The sequence below is a fragment of the Peromyscus leucopus genome, chromosome 3, assembly GCF_004664715.2.
Source record: "Peromyscus leucopus breed LL Stock chromosome 3, UCI_PerLeu_2.1, whole genome shotgun sequence".
NCBI lineage: Eukaryota > Metazoa > Chordata > Mammalia > Rodentia > Cricetidae > Peromyscus > Peromyscus leucopus.
Genome location: NC_051065.1, coordinates 46,704,094 through 46,718,584, shown reverse-complemented (window position 1 = coordinate 46,718,584; position 14,491 = coordinate 46,704,094). Strand labels below are relative to the sequence as shown.

Genomic DNA, 14,491 nt, shown 5'->3' with positions numbered 1-14,491 from the left:
AAACAAAACAAAACAAAAAAACCTATGCATCTGTACAATTCAACTGTTTAGATACTGGCAAATAGTTTTCTATTGTCCACGGTTGATGTTTAGTCATAAAACAAGTCCTATGCTTACAAGGGGCTTTAAATCTAACCTACCTCTTCCTAAGAGATTAGAGGGCTTTTCCCCCTCTTTCCAACTTTGTGTCCATTCTAAACCATGCAGCAAAAGCAGCAGCAAAACCAAGGTTAGATCAGAGACTGGACAGGCCTAAATGCTTGCCCATTTCCCCTTTTGGCTTCAGAACGAGATCTTCCCATGAAAGTGTGTGTTGTTCTTCCAGCTATACAGGGCCTATGTTGCTTTTCCCGACTTCTTGCGCTCCAGCACATCTGCATGGTGGAAGAAAGAGATAGAGGAGCTCTATTCAAATCCTCGGGAGCCAGGGAAGAGCTTGAAGTTTGATGGGCTGTGGATCGTAAGTACACCTTTAATTCTTTGGACATGTGAGCAGTCAGAACTCAGGGAAATAGTTTACAAACTATTGGAATAGGCAGCTAGGACTAGATAGCCAGCTGAAAGGAAGAAAATTTAGTGTCTAGAACCAGGAATAGCAATGATTATTGTTGGCCTTCCCAGGGACATGTCCAGTAGGGGAGTCCATTGAGGAAGTTTGTCAGCTGCTGAAGATGCTAATACATGGGCAACAGGGATGCTAATGCATGGGCAACAGGGAGGAACATCCTGTTATCTCATATTTCCAATCGGTCAGTCTCTTGACTTTGTTTCCCAGCTATCAAGGCCACTCTGAAGCCTCCAAGTACATCCAGCAAGACAGGGCAGACCTGGGAATGGACAAAGCATGAACTTTGGAGCCCAAAAGACATTCACTATTGGACTAGTATAGATGACTACTCTGAAGGAATGTCTTTAAAAGCCTGTTCTAATGTGTGTTGCACAGGTTTTCTGGGCAGGGATTCTTGGGATGTTTCTGGGAAAAGTCTCTAAAGGACTCCTCCATTTGCATCTTCCTAGGGGTGGGAAGCACGTTCGTTAGTGTCATGATTTTCTCCCATACATTTAGTACCCTGAAATCCTAAGCAAGTTCCAGTCCAGCTCTGAAGAGCTGCCAGACCCTGGGTCAGTTAGAAGAAGCTCACAGTTCACACAGAGCTGCTTTTTGGCCTCACTGGCTACTTGAACCTTCAGGCCACACAAGCATATTATAGATTTGTGGAAAAGCACAAGTTAATCCAAACAGATAAGTCAAACAGTGAAGAAATGTAGGCAGCTTTGAAGAAGAGATTCTGAAAACTATGAGATGTTTGTTCTACAGAAAGAAAACTGTTGTTGGGTAACACAGAACAATTTATAGTTAGTCTCAAATGCTTGCTGTTGCTTGTAGTCTTACTTAATTAAGATTATCTTATTTAAGATAGACCAATTTTATTTTTACTCTGCTGGCAGACAATGAACATTGTCCCTCAGGGCCTCTTCTGCTTCCACTTGAGCTATACATCCTGTAATGTAAGGTTTTATTTCCAGCCTTGTTTCTGAGTTACTACAACTGCTCAGAGTATATTCAGCCTATGTCAGCCCCAGAATAATTTCCAGGTTAGGGCCATAAGAAAAAGTAGAGAAAGATCATAATGGCCACTGACTATAAATACAAAGTAAATAATCTATAAATAGAAAAATTAAAACAGGTTTGTTGGATAGGGGGATAGACTGAGATAATTTTGTTAGGTTCAGGATCCAATGTTACCTCAGTGTTTTTGCTATTTTTTTTAATTTGAAAAGGCCAGGTAAACGGGAAGGAGTTTTCACTCCACCAAGGTGACATGGGTTTTTAGATTCCATTTTGATCCATGTCAAGCATAAAGGGGGGTTAAAGGTCATTTCTTTGAGGTTAGTGTTTTTTGAAGAAATGACATACTGCCCCTGACTTGACAGAATCTTTTCTCTGCTTGCTTGCTTCAGGATATGAATGAGCCTTCAAACTTCGTGGATGGATCTGTCAATGGCTGCCGCAATGAAATTCTCAATAAACCACCCTACATGCCATGTATGAGTTCTTTCCTGATCAAGATCCTCTTTCTTTTTATTCTCATATAAAGCCAAAAGTTTTGGAGTGCAGGGGTAAACATACTCTCAACATGGCATAAAATTCACAAATAGAATATCTCTGAATGTATTCAAATTACTAAGTTAGTAATTAAGTATTAAAAATAATGACATGTGTTATAAAAGAAGCTAAGCAATACACTTGATTGCATTGACAGCTAAAGTTGTAAATACACCCCTCTATGTGCAGGTGTACCTCTCAATATACAGGTTCATTTGATTAGAGCATGAAAATATAGTCCCCAAACTTTCCACCCATGTTCAAACACTTCATGAAAGATGCTCTTTGTGCTAACTACACCAGAAACTGGAATAAGAGGCTGTGGTCAAAGACATCTCAGAATATTGAGTCCTCTCACCACAAAGAAGCCCAAGGAATAAAGCTCCTATAAACAGTTCATCAGCAACTAGAATCTAGGTCTTTTAATGTCTAGAGTATTGATCACATCTCCATCCTTCTCCTCCATTTATCCATCCATTCAGCCATCCACCCATCAATTCATCTATCCATCCATCCGTCCATCCGTCCGTCCATCCATCCATCCATCCATCTACCCACCCACCCACCCACTTACTCCTCCATCCTTTAATTTAATATTTTTCAGTCAAGTGCTGACAAGTCAGAAAGATGCAGACACATCAATATAGAATTAATTTGCACAAGACCTATTTATTCCCTTGAGAACATTACCATCTAGAGGAAGAAACATTCCTAACAACAAAAGAGTTTGTTATGGTGAAAAATCATCTGAAACATTGAGTTAGAAGTGGAGCAAAAGAGGATGTTTCATGGAGCCTGCATATTCTTCTTAACCTTAATTATGAAATTATAGGATGTTGCTTTTCTATATTAAAAATCTCAAGTAATTTGACTTGGTATGATAGATATGCCAAAATATAAATATAAAGATGTCTGGAAATTAACTCAGTATTTCCCCTCAGATTTGGAAGGTAGGGACAGAGGCCTGAGCAGCAACACACTGTGCATGGAGAGTGAACAGATCCTTCCAGATGGCTCCCGGGTCCAGCACTATGATGTGCATAGCCTTTATGGGTGGTCCCAGACCAGACCTACCTATGAGTAAGTATGCTTTTGTTACTGTTAGCAAAGATAAAGGCTGGCATGGGGATGCAGGAGGTCTTGGTGGGTTGGGCCACGATACTCCAGTGGGTGAGGGAGACACAACATGTAGACTTGGCGGGCTGTGGTGTGGAGCTGCGGAAAGTTACTCACACCATGCAGATACTGCATGCACATGGAAAGTTTTATTATTAAAGGGAGAGAGGAGAGAGAGGGAGAGAGAGAGAGAGAGAGAGAGAGAGAGAGAGAGAGAGAGAGAGAGAGAGAGAGAGAGAAGGAGCTGTGGAAAGTTACCATGCAGACATGGCATCCACGTGTAAAGTTTTATTATTAAAGGTGGGGGGGGAGAAGGAGATGTGGGGCTACCTCTGGTGAGAGGGGATGGGGGAGAGATGGGGGGAGGAGTTTTTTATTAAAGGGAACCAGGGGTGGTTCAGAATACTAACAATATTTTCACTATAAGCACAGTTTATAATCTTGTTTGTGAAATTCCTAGATATTTCAGGTTCACAAATGAGAAAGCAATGAGGTTCTTCTAGTCAGAGGTTATACGTGCTTAGGCCATTAGCCTGGCCCTTTGCTGTTTTATCATCTTATTTAAAATACTTCTATATAAAAGAAATAATGCCCCTAAGCAAATTTTGTTAACTGGGCTGGGAATTTTGACTCTCATCCAAGTTAGGCACCTTTCCCATCTGGTGTCCCTATAATTTCCATCGTGCCTCATTATCCATTTAGTAATATGACAGGTCATATTTTTCTTTAGGAAGTAAGACATGCTTTTTTTTTTTAGTTCTTTGAATTTATTTTTCAATATTTTGTGTAAACTCCTTCTCTACCAAGTCCCTTCAGCAACATTTTCTATTGGCTACTTTTTTCTTATGTATCTTTCATTTTTTGTTCTAATTTTTGCATGATGTGTTTGTTGTTATTGTTGAATATTGGGCATTTCTAATAATAAATTATAGCTCTCTCACTGTCCATAGGGTTGGCTGCTCTTTCTGTTCTTATTTGATCAGCAACTTTTCTGGATTCTGTAGCCATTTATTTTCCTCCCTTCCCCTTCCTTTATCTAAGGAAAAGTACTTCTCTGGTCTTTGAGGGAGGAGGAGGTGATTCTCCTTCCTTGAACCAAGACTTGTTGAAAACTGGCTGCTACTCTCCTTCAGAGCTGAGGGGGTGGACCCACCACCTTCCTATTGATTGCGTACAAAGGGATACATTTGGCCTTGAGGAAGACATTCCTGATTCTAAATTCTACACAACCAGCTTTAAAAAAAGATTTGCAAGCCGGGCAGTGGTGGCACATGCCTTTAATCCCAGCACTTGGGAGGCAGAGGCAGGCGGATCTTTGTGAATTCGAGGCCAGCCTGGTCTACAGAGAGAGATCCAGGAAAGGTGCAAAGCTACACAGAGAAACCCTGTTTCAGGAAAAAAAAAAAAAAAAGATTTGCATCTTGAAGGGGCAGAGAACGAACTCCTAATGTCGGCTTTAAAAAAAAAGAGAGAGATTACGCCAAGAAAGTAAGTTCAAAGGCTTAGAGTCTGGAAGGTGACTCTTTTAATGAAGCATACTCCAGTCACAATGGATGCCTGGCCTCTTAAGTCCTTTACTGCTTAGAAAGGTGAAAAAGAAAATCCTTGCCTATTTAAGAGACAAAAAGACAGCCTTCCTTTTCATTTCAGCCTTCTTTCATGGTTCTTGTCTGGAAATGTCCTGAAACCTGGGCATGCACAATGTTTAAGATGCCTGGTAATATGCATTCCTTTTTACGAAGTTCTGTATGAGTCTAATCCTCAAAAATTACTTTTAAAATTGAGCCAAATGTTTTACCTAAGCTGAAATCCCAGCCTTAGCACCCATGAGGGTGCCAGCAGAGTGCTGAAGTTTTGGCAACTAATTCTTGTTGTTGTTGTTGTTGTTTTGTTTGTTTGTTTCGAGACAGGGTTTCTCTGTGTAGTATTGGAGCCTGTCCTGGATCTCTCTGTGTAGACCAGGCTGGCCTCAAACTCATAGAGATCCACCTAGCTCTGCCTCCCGAGTGTTGGACTTAAAGGTGTGTGCCACCATTGCCCAGCTTTGCAACTAATTCTTTAGAGGTGGGATTTTTTTCTCAATCTTGATCTGAGGTTTGAGTCATGGAACCCTCAGAAGAGACATTGTCCAGAGGACTGAAGTATTTGGGGGAGAATACTTTTAACAGACTAGAAGGGGGTTCAGATTTCTTAGATTACTGTGAAACTGCTGGCCCTTTGCTGACAAAATGGCAGGGAATGGGCTGAGGTGGGAGAAGCCTTAAGGGAGAGTGTTATAAACCTCACTGTCTTGACAAGATTTAACAGTTTCTCTTAGGAAGATGATTTTCATCCTTTATTGACCAGTGGCTCCTGAGTTCTGAAATGCTTGCTTTCAGCAGTTCTGCCTGTATAGTTTATTGCTTTCTTGAAGAAAACATTCATAGACGTCCTCTTTCACCTTTCAGACTTTGGTTTAAGACAGATTTTTCTGTAAATAGTCATGTATATATATATATATATATATATATATATATATATATATATATATATATATATATATATATAGTATGTATTTATCAACATATCACTAAGAACCTCTTTCATGCAGGAAACTCCCCTGCAATCTAAGCGCAGCAGTGATGGCATCATCCCCACCTCCCAGAGTCGTGAAAAACTCCAGATTCAGTTTTGTTTTTGTTTTTGCTTGTTTGTTTACAGGGCAAAATGGTATTTTCTGCTCTCACACTCATTTCTATTCAAAGGCTCTGGTCCTCAGCCCTCTTTTTCTCTTCTCGGGGCTTAGAGGAATATATCGTGTTTTGCATGAGCTATCTGCAGGTTGAGGTGATGCACACTGATACCATGGTTTTCCCAGCAAAATTCTTGTCATCTTTTCTGCTTTCTCTGTCATTTTCAGTGTTCTTTCATAATGCCACTTCATTTATATAGCCCCAGGTTCCTCTCATCAGATGTAAACGTTTGGGATCACAAAGAGAGAGAGACCACCACTCCAGCTGAAGTGTTAGGACAAGGCACAACTTTCCTCTTGATCTAAAGGGTGTGCTCAGCAGAGTGAGCACACTGGGGTGGTGTGTAAACTGATGACATGACAGCTCTGTGGTATGGCTGAGGGAACATTTTTATTGTAGATATGAGAGAGAACAGCCGGAGACATCTGAAAGAGTCTGGAACAGAGAGAAAAGCAGACTGGACATTGCCGGTTTTAGAGAGGCAGGAGAGAATGGAGATAACAAGAAACAGAGCATAGCATGAGAGGCTAGACCATGAGAGAACAGAGACAATAGTCAGAATAGCTGGGTTTTAAGAAGGATGAGTAGCTGGGAGGAGGGAAGGACCAGGAGACTGGTGTGGGAGCTTTGATATGTATAACAAGTACTTTTGAGTGGGCACGGAGGGATCCTGGAGGCTAGAATGGACCTCGCTAAGCTGTTGGCACCACAGGTATTTGTTAATGGGAGAGCCACATGTCCCTTTGCCAGAGGTAAGAAAATGACTCCTTTTAGTAGAGGGGAACCACTTTCACCAGCTCCCGAGGAACTATGACTTTTAACCAATTGCTAGAAATCATCTGATAGTCCAGTTTGAGCACACTTCTGGATATTTGGATTGCATTTTGGAGTTTGGGGATTTGGAGTTTCCTTTGGAATTGACAAGTAGTAAGTATACTTGGTTTTTATTCTAACTCAGGTGTTGACTATACCTTTTCTCATTGGTTGTGGTCCAACCTCACAGTCTTTCATGATTGACTAATCAAGAAAAAAAAGTAGCACCAAAGGAAATGAAGGGAAGGGGAAAGAGATGGTCTACCTTAAGTTCCAAGAATGCGGGGGTGGGGGGGGCTTTGTGTAAAGCAAGGTTTCACTGGGAGTGGGGTGGGGAGGGGATTGAAACACTTGCGTAAAAGTCTTACAAGGAGGGGGACTTGAAATCTTAGTCACAAACACCTCTTTACAGTGTTCTGTAAGACAAGATTAATATTTAATATTTCTTGCACTCTGAACAAGCAGAAACTGGTTCTTCCAGAAAACAAGCTTTTCTTCCCATGAAATAAGAAAACGGGTATTTTATATCCTCAAGTGTAACCTTACCTCAGACCTCCAGGAGGATAAATGGGAGTGAACCCCTTACTGTCAAGGAGCCCCTCCTCTGTTTGGAAGAGCCAAACAACCAGAAGGAAAAGTATAGCTAACAAACAATCCAGAAAGACTTCATGGAAGAAGGGGCAGTTGAGTGGTTCTTAGAAGAGCAGGATTTTCTCTTGTCAGAGAGGGGGTTTGCAAAGCTCAGACTGCAGCACAGAGAAGACATGAGCCATTGCTTTAGGTTCTGACTGAACCTTCTTGCCAACTCCTCCTCTCTCCTCCAGGAAACTTTATTGGTCACAGATCCCATCAACTCCATCTCCTCCCTCAGGGAAGCTCAATCTATAAATGATCTTTCAGGGATGTAGCAGGCTTTCTTCATGACACAGAGACTTTATTAATTATGAGTGCTTGGCCTTAGATTAGGCTTGTTTCTAGCTAGTTTTTTTTTTTTTTTTTTTTTTTTTTTTTTTTTTTTTTTTTAAAAAAAAAAAACTTGAATTAATCCATTTCTATTAATCTATGTGTTGCCCAAGGCTCGTTTACCTCTTATACTTACTGTCCACCCTGCTTTCCTGCTTCCTCTGTGTCTGTGTCTGGCCCTGGCTGGCTAGCTGGCTGGCTGGCTCCCCTTTTCTCTCTGCCCACGAGCCCTGCCTATCCCTACTCTGCCTACCTATTGGCCATTCAGCTTTTAATTAGACCTGTCAGGTACCTTAGGCAGGCAAAGTAAAACAGCAACACATCTTTACATAGTCAAACAAACTCAGCATAAAAACAGATGCAACATATCTTCACATAGTTAAACAAATAGTCTATTCCTCAGCCCAGAGAAGCTTGATCCTCTATGAATGGCTTTTGATTCCTTCCTTTCTGTTTGTTGTATTGGTTTAGAATTTGGGCCTTGGTTTTTAGATTGGTGGTTCGCAGTCGTAACGCCAGTTCCTAGTTAGCCACCGCCACAGCCCCTCCTGGCTTGTAATTGCCATTCAACGACAAAACGAATCCACAAATGTTTGAAGCACTGTGAGCACTTAGCAGTGTTGCTTTTCTTTTAACCATTTCATCAGCTCCGGAACTTGAACTGCTCTTGCTGACCTTGACCCACATCCTCCTCAAACTGTCAAATCCCTTTAGTATTCGTGTGTGTGTGTGTGTGTGTGTGTGTGTGTGCGTGTGTGCGTGTGCGTGTGTACCTTTTAATAGCTTGGGAGACTATACTCTTAAACCTCCATGGTTCTCATACACCTTAATGTTTCCTGCTTTATCAGTCACCTATGCTGACCATCCAGACTTTGTCTGGGCTAACCTCTCAGTACATACACTAAAGCCTAGCTTAAACCTACTTCCTTCATAAAAACTTTTTAGCCTGGTCTATCACTTCTATTCACTCCATTCTCTTACCTGGTGACCTTACGGAATAACCCAGAGTTTGGTGGTTCTGTACGCCTAAGGGCAAGAATCATGTTTTACCTCTTTTGAAATTAAGTTAATTTATTTGTATGTGTGTGTTGGAGAGAGAGAGAGAGAGAGAGAGAGAGAGAGAGAGAGAGAGAGAGAGAGAGAGAGAGAAGGCACACATGTGCCATGGTGTGTCTTTGGACTTTTTTTTTGTGAAAATACCTTCCTTTGTCAGGCTCCCAGTACATTTGTGGGCCAGAGATCTTTCAGTAAGGGAGTGTTCATTTGTGTCTCCTGATGTGTGATGCTTTCTTTAGCAAACCTAAAACCACTAGTGTGTTTTGAAAACACACTAGTCCTAGTTATGTGTGTGACTATAGATTAAAAACCATGTTTATATAACTGTCTACATACCTTTTACACCTGTATGCCTGTGAGCACAAAACATACTCTGCATTCTAAAGTATAGTGGAATATGTTAATAATACCCCAAAGCATATATACCATAATTCAGATCCCAGGTCTGTCTATGTATTCCTTGAATGATCCTTGGAAACTGTGCTGGGACTCAAGTAGTAGGAACTCAAGCAGTAGGAACTCAAGAAAAACCCCCATTGTAGAGACTGTGCAATGATACATGTGGAATTGATTGATTGATGTGTTCCTGGGTATGGAATTTGTTTCCTAAATACTTGTTTTACCAATCTCTCCAGCCCCTCCTCTGACCTCCACATATAACTTGCTAATTGGGCCTCTTATGAATAAGATCCTCTACCAGAAAACCTACAGAATCAACTAACCTGGGTTCTTAGGGGCCCACAGAGACTGAGCCAACAATGAGGGAGCCTGCATGGGTCTATCCTAGGCCCTCTGCATGTATGCTATGGTGTTGTAGCTTGATCTTCTTGTGGGACTCCTAACAGTGGGAGCAGGGGCTATCTCTGCTTTGCCTGCTTTGGGGACCATATTCTTCCTGCTGGGTTGCCGTATCCAGCCTTAATACAAGGGGAGATGCCTAGTCTTATTGCAACCTGATATGCCGTGTTTGGTGATATACCTGGGTGGCTTGCCCTTTTCTGAAGGGAAACTGAGGAAGAGTGGATGGGGCTGAGGAGGGAGTAAGAGGAGAAAAGGGTGAGGGAACTATCACTGGGATATAATATATGAGAGAAGAATACATTAAAGCAAGTTTAAAAAAGGGAGTAAGCTTCTCACTTTAGGTGCAGGTATATCTCATGTGCCCTGCTGTGAGGTTGTCTGGGACTCTTGTCATGACTTCTAGCTTCTTTACTGGAAGATGTTCTCTGACTCTTAGAGCAACATGCACAGAGCTGCAGCTACTCTCTGCCGTGAAATTCCATGGCTGTCCTCTTCAAATTTTCCTCCTTGTTTCCCCGCCAGAGCTGTGCAGGAGGTGACAGGAGAGAGAGGGGTCGTCATCACCCGCTCCACATTCCCCTCTTCTGGACGCTGGGCAGGACACTGGCTGGGGGACAACACAGCTGCCTGGGACCAGCTGGGGAAATCCATCATTGGTGTGTGGTTGTGCCCAGGGGCTCTGCTGGTGGTGGGAATGGAACTGTAGTGTGTACAACGTGGCTATACTATGTATATTTAGATTGGCATCTGGGTGGCAGTGAAGTCAATAAAAGTTGACTGTTCTGCCAGTGTGAGTTTTAGCTTATGACCATCTCTCAATATATTCAGCAGGAATTGCCCAGGGCTGTTAATGAAGTAAAGGAAGAGGCAGGTTGAGCTTTCTCTCTCCTACCTAAGGGTTGTCTTCCATGACCATTTTGTCTCATTGCAGGTATGATGGAGTTCAGTCTCTTTGGAATACCTTATGTAAGTCGTATCAGAACTGCTGAACCTTGCCCAGATTTCAGTGTATATGTGTCTGTCTTGAAAGAATACCCAGCTGATACTCTGATTTTGCTCCTTCTCAGACAGGAGCAGACATCTGTGGGTTCTTTGGAGATGCTGAGTATGAGATGTGTATCCGCTGGATGCAACTGGGTGCATTTTATCCATTTTCCAGGAACCACAACAATGCTGGGACTAGGGTGAGGCAGCCATTGTTTATGCTGCAGTTGTATTATCAAATGTCAAATCACAGCTTATATCAAATTTGCAGGGGCGTCGTTCTTATTTCCTGACAAATCATGAAGACCACCAGGATATCCATGTTTTAGATAAAGTTCAGAACTCCAAGGTTATCATTAACTCTTAATAGTACAAGTTTCTCACCTCTTGGAGGCATTTTTGCCAAGAAAAGTTATTTTTCTAGCTATTGCATTGAACTACAATATGACATGTTCCTTTGCTTGACAGAATATTAAGTTGGTATTTTGCTCAAACCATTTTGATAAGTCAGCACTACATAGGGGCCTATTGGTAAAGCTTCACACACACACACAAAGCCAAAGCTAGACTGTGCAAAGGACCTGAGAATTGGTGATAACGAGGAACAACATCTACACTAGTTTTGTAGGTGACAGAGGGAGTGAGCAGTAGACTGGAAATGGTGAGAGAAGTGACATGTGACTTATTCATGTAGTAAGTGTCCAGCCATCCTCTTCTGAGATCCCTGGGGTGCAGTGAAGAGCTTACCATATGCTCACTCACCCCTCCAGAGACAAGATCCTGTGGCCTGGGATTCAACCTTTGAGGAGTACTCAAGGAGAGTACTGGAGACCAGGTACTCCCTGCTGCCGTATCTGTACACCCTGATGCACAAAGCTCACACTGAGGGCAGCACCGTCGTTCGAGCGCTTCTCCATGAGTGAGTGTCGCCTCTTTCCCCAAACAGTGAGTCCGCGCACATTTGTGAAAACACTTTGCAATGGTTGTAAGCCTAGGGATGAGTTTTTCCATTTTGGATTTTTCAGGTTCACAGATGACAATAACACCTGGGATATAGACCAACAGTTCATGCTGGGTCCTGCTCTCCTGATCAGCCCCGTTCTGAAGAGTGTGAGTTCCTCATCGTAGAGCAGATGCCTTCCAACCACATGATCCAAAGACACAGTGAAAAAGAATATTTTATTTAAAACTAAAGAAAGTATTGAGCTTGTCTGTGTGTATACATGTATAGGTATTAGAAGACAACATTTAGGACTGAATTCTTTCCTCCTACCACTTGGCCTTAAGAAATCAAACTCAAGTTTTCAGGGTTGGTGGCAGATGCTTCTACCCACTGAGACAACCTCACTAACTCCAGGGAAAACATTTTAAACATTTTCCTGTCTTGCTTATTTCATTATTTTTAAGTAGATAACTTTCAACAACATCAAAAGCATGTTTGCCCCCAAGATATTAATGAAAGCTTTTTCGACACTAATTTCTCATTTGGGAATTCTGTGATCCACTACTTTTATAATTTCATTAATTGAAACATTTTTTTCTGTACATTTGAAGAGGAGTTTTCAAAGTGTATTCATTAAGATTTCTTAAATTCTTGACATCACTAATAAAATTCTATCTTAATTTTAATTCTATAGGAAGTGTTTTAAAAATCAATATTGCTTCCCAGTTGGGATATTTATAGTATCATACTGATTTTATGTTTCAGAACACATTTGAGATATCTGCTTATTTCCCCAGAGCCCGGTGGTATGACCATAGCACGGTGAGTTATAATTATTTTAGGAGGAATCAGATGGCTCTGTGCAGGCTAGAAAGGTGGCTAAAACTTTTTCATTACTTCCCAGACCAGAAACATTTCTACCCTAGCTAGATCTGTATATATGGGGTCTGCATTAGGGCACAGGAAACATCTAAATACCAGTTTCTCCTGTTGGCCACCCTTTACCTTCTGTAGACTTACACAGAAAACACTAGGTTTTCAAAGGTTTAAGCAAAAATGAAACTACATTATTTTTCTCATTTTTATAGTGCTTTGCTGATCTTCCAACATGCTCCCTTAGTAAGGAAGAATTTGTAGTAAAATATGTAACTCATTTCATTGATTTCTCCTTTAGCATTTCTCATCTATGTGTTTTCTTCTAGGGATCTGGCCAAGAATCAATAGGTGAATGGAAAACATTGGCAGCTCCTCTGGACCACATCAACCTTCATGTCAGAGGAGGCTACATCCTGCCTTGGCAAGAGCCTGCAATGAACACTCACTACAGGTATGATGAAGCAGTGTTTGGTAACCTGGCCCTTTACCAGGACATATAGATAAATAAGCAAATTGCATAGAAACTAAATTGCAGAGTTTCACTGGTTGGATTCTGGGGGTGACTTCTGATAGGAGCTAGAGGAAGACAAGTTCATGAAGCCATTCCCTGGGAGATCTTTCACCTGTGGTCTTGTGTCAATAGCACAATTCTCCTAAGCAAAACTTTTCTTGAGAATAGAAACCTATGTTTCTCCTCATGTTATTGAAAAGGGGGGATATTAACAAGCACCTTCACTTGCAGAGGTTGCACTGGAATATAGCATCAATTTCCAGGTACTTTTGATGAACTCAAAAAGAGATTTCACAACACACACACACACAAACACACACACACACACACACACACACTCATTAGGAAAACATGTCAAAAGCATATAAAAATGGCGCAGAAAAGCAGTCTCCTCTCAGACATGATTTTATCAGAACAGAGCCAGAGATGGCTCTTGAATAATAAATAGGATTTGTGGATTTGCATGTGTGAAGACAAAGAGAGATATTCAAAGAAATAAAGGTGAAAATGAGTTGGGTACATAAAATTGAAACAGTTAACTCATGGAAGGCTCTGAATGGTATCATCAGTAGTTTTGGTTTTATTCCTTGGCACCTGAAAGCTGTTGAAGTTTTAATTTTCTGGGATTTTCATACTAAGGAATTGTACTACTGCAGCAGGTATGTTGGAAAGTGTGCCTATTTGAGTTGTGAAAGTTAAAGTTGACAAATGTTTCATTAAACTTTAAATGATATTCTGTTGACTTGTATCTTATATTTTAATCTCACTTTATTTTTGTCATTTTATGTACATATTTAATACCCGGAGCTTTGAGTTTTATTTCTGGATAAAGAATATTTTCAGCAGATGTTCTTTGTTCTTACAGCCTACAACCAATTAAAAAATAATGATTTTTTTTATATAGTCGACAAAATTTTGTGGGATTGACTGTTGCTTTGGACGATAAGGGAAAGGCTGAAGGTCAGATGTTTTGGGATGATGGACAAAGCATGGGTGAGTATGAACCCCCAGCGAGGCTATATGTCACTCAGAGCACTCTGTCATAGAAGCTCACCATGTACAGGTGGCACCCAAAAATCTGTGTTGTCTATTTCCAATAAGATAGTGGTGTTGAGGAGACTTTGGCTAGCTCAGATATTCTACTGTAAGTTATTGTAGACCAGGTATGGTTCCCCAGTCTTGGAAGTTCATGAGCCTGACATGATGGATTCAGCCAGTATCCTCCCAGTAATATCTCACTCTGATAAGATAGTATAGATGGAGATATCAGGCTGATCATGAAGTCATCCTCATGGGGCAGGGTCATAGCTCTACTCAGGTCAGCCAACAATATCAGACATCTTTTCCCTCATAAGTAGGGAAACTCAGGAGACTCTTGGTGACACAAAAATTGAGAATTATGAGTTGCCAGGATGCTTAATACTTGGTATGTTTTCTGTCTTCAAGCTGGGTTTTCACTCATTCTTTTGTAGATAACTGCCACCCATCATTATCATCAGAGTACCCTCTTGTTCAGACATTTCTAAAGAATACTGGCATGCCGATATTAACCTGTTCTCACTTTTATTACTATTTGCAAAATGACACAC

The 14,491-nt window shown here is 41.2% G+C and overlaps 1 protein-coding gene across 1 annotated transcript in view; it reads left to right on the top strand.

The window, feature by feature from the left end:
* The window catches only part of LOC114684450 (probable maltase-glucoamylase 2), a 97,549-nt gene that overhangs the window by 70,514 nt on the left and 12,544 nt on the right, over positions 1–14,491 (top strand). Inside the window, exons 35-45 of the mRNA XM_037203623.1 lie at positions 326–460; positions 1,963–2,047; positions 3,049–3,187; positions 10,111–10,244; positions 10,520–10,554; positions 10,656–10,772; positions 11,343–11,491; positions 11,598–11,682; positions 12,281–12,337; positions 12,718–12,842; positions 13,807–13,895. Of these exons, the coding sequence (XP_037059518.1) occupies positions 326–460; positions 1,963–2,047; positions 3,049–3,187; positions 10,111–10,244; positions 10,520–10,554; positions 10,656–10,772; positions 11,343–11,491; positions 11,598–11,682; positions 12,281–12,337; positions 12,718–12,842; positions 13,807–13,895 (1,150 nt within the window). The remainder of the gene's footprint in view (positions 1–325; positions 461–1,962; positions 2,048–3,048; positions 3,188–10,110; positions 10,245–10,519; positions 10,555–10,655; positions 10,773–11,342; positions 11,492–11,597; positions 11,683–12,280; positions 12,338–12,717; positions 12,843–13,806; positions 13,896–14,491) is intronic.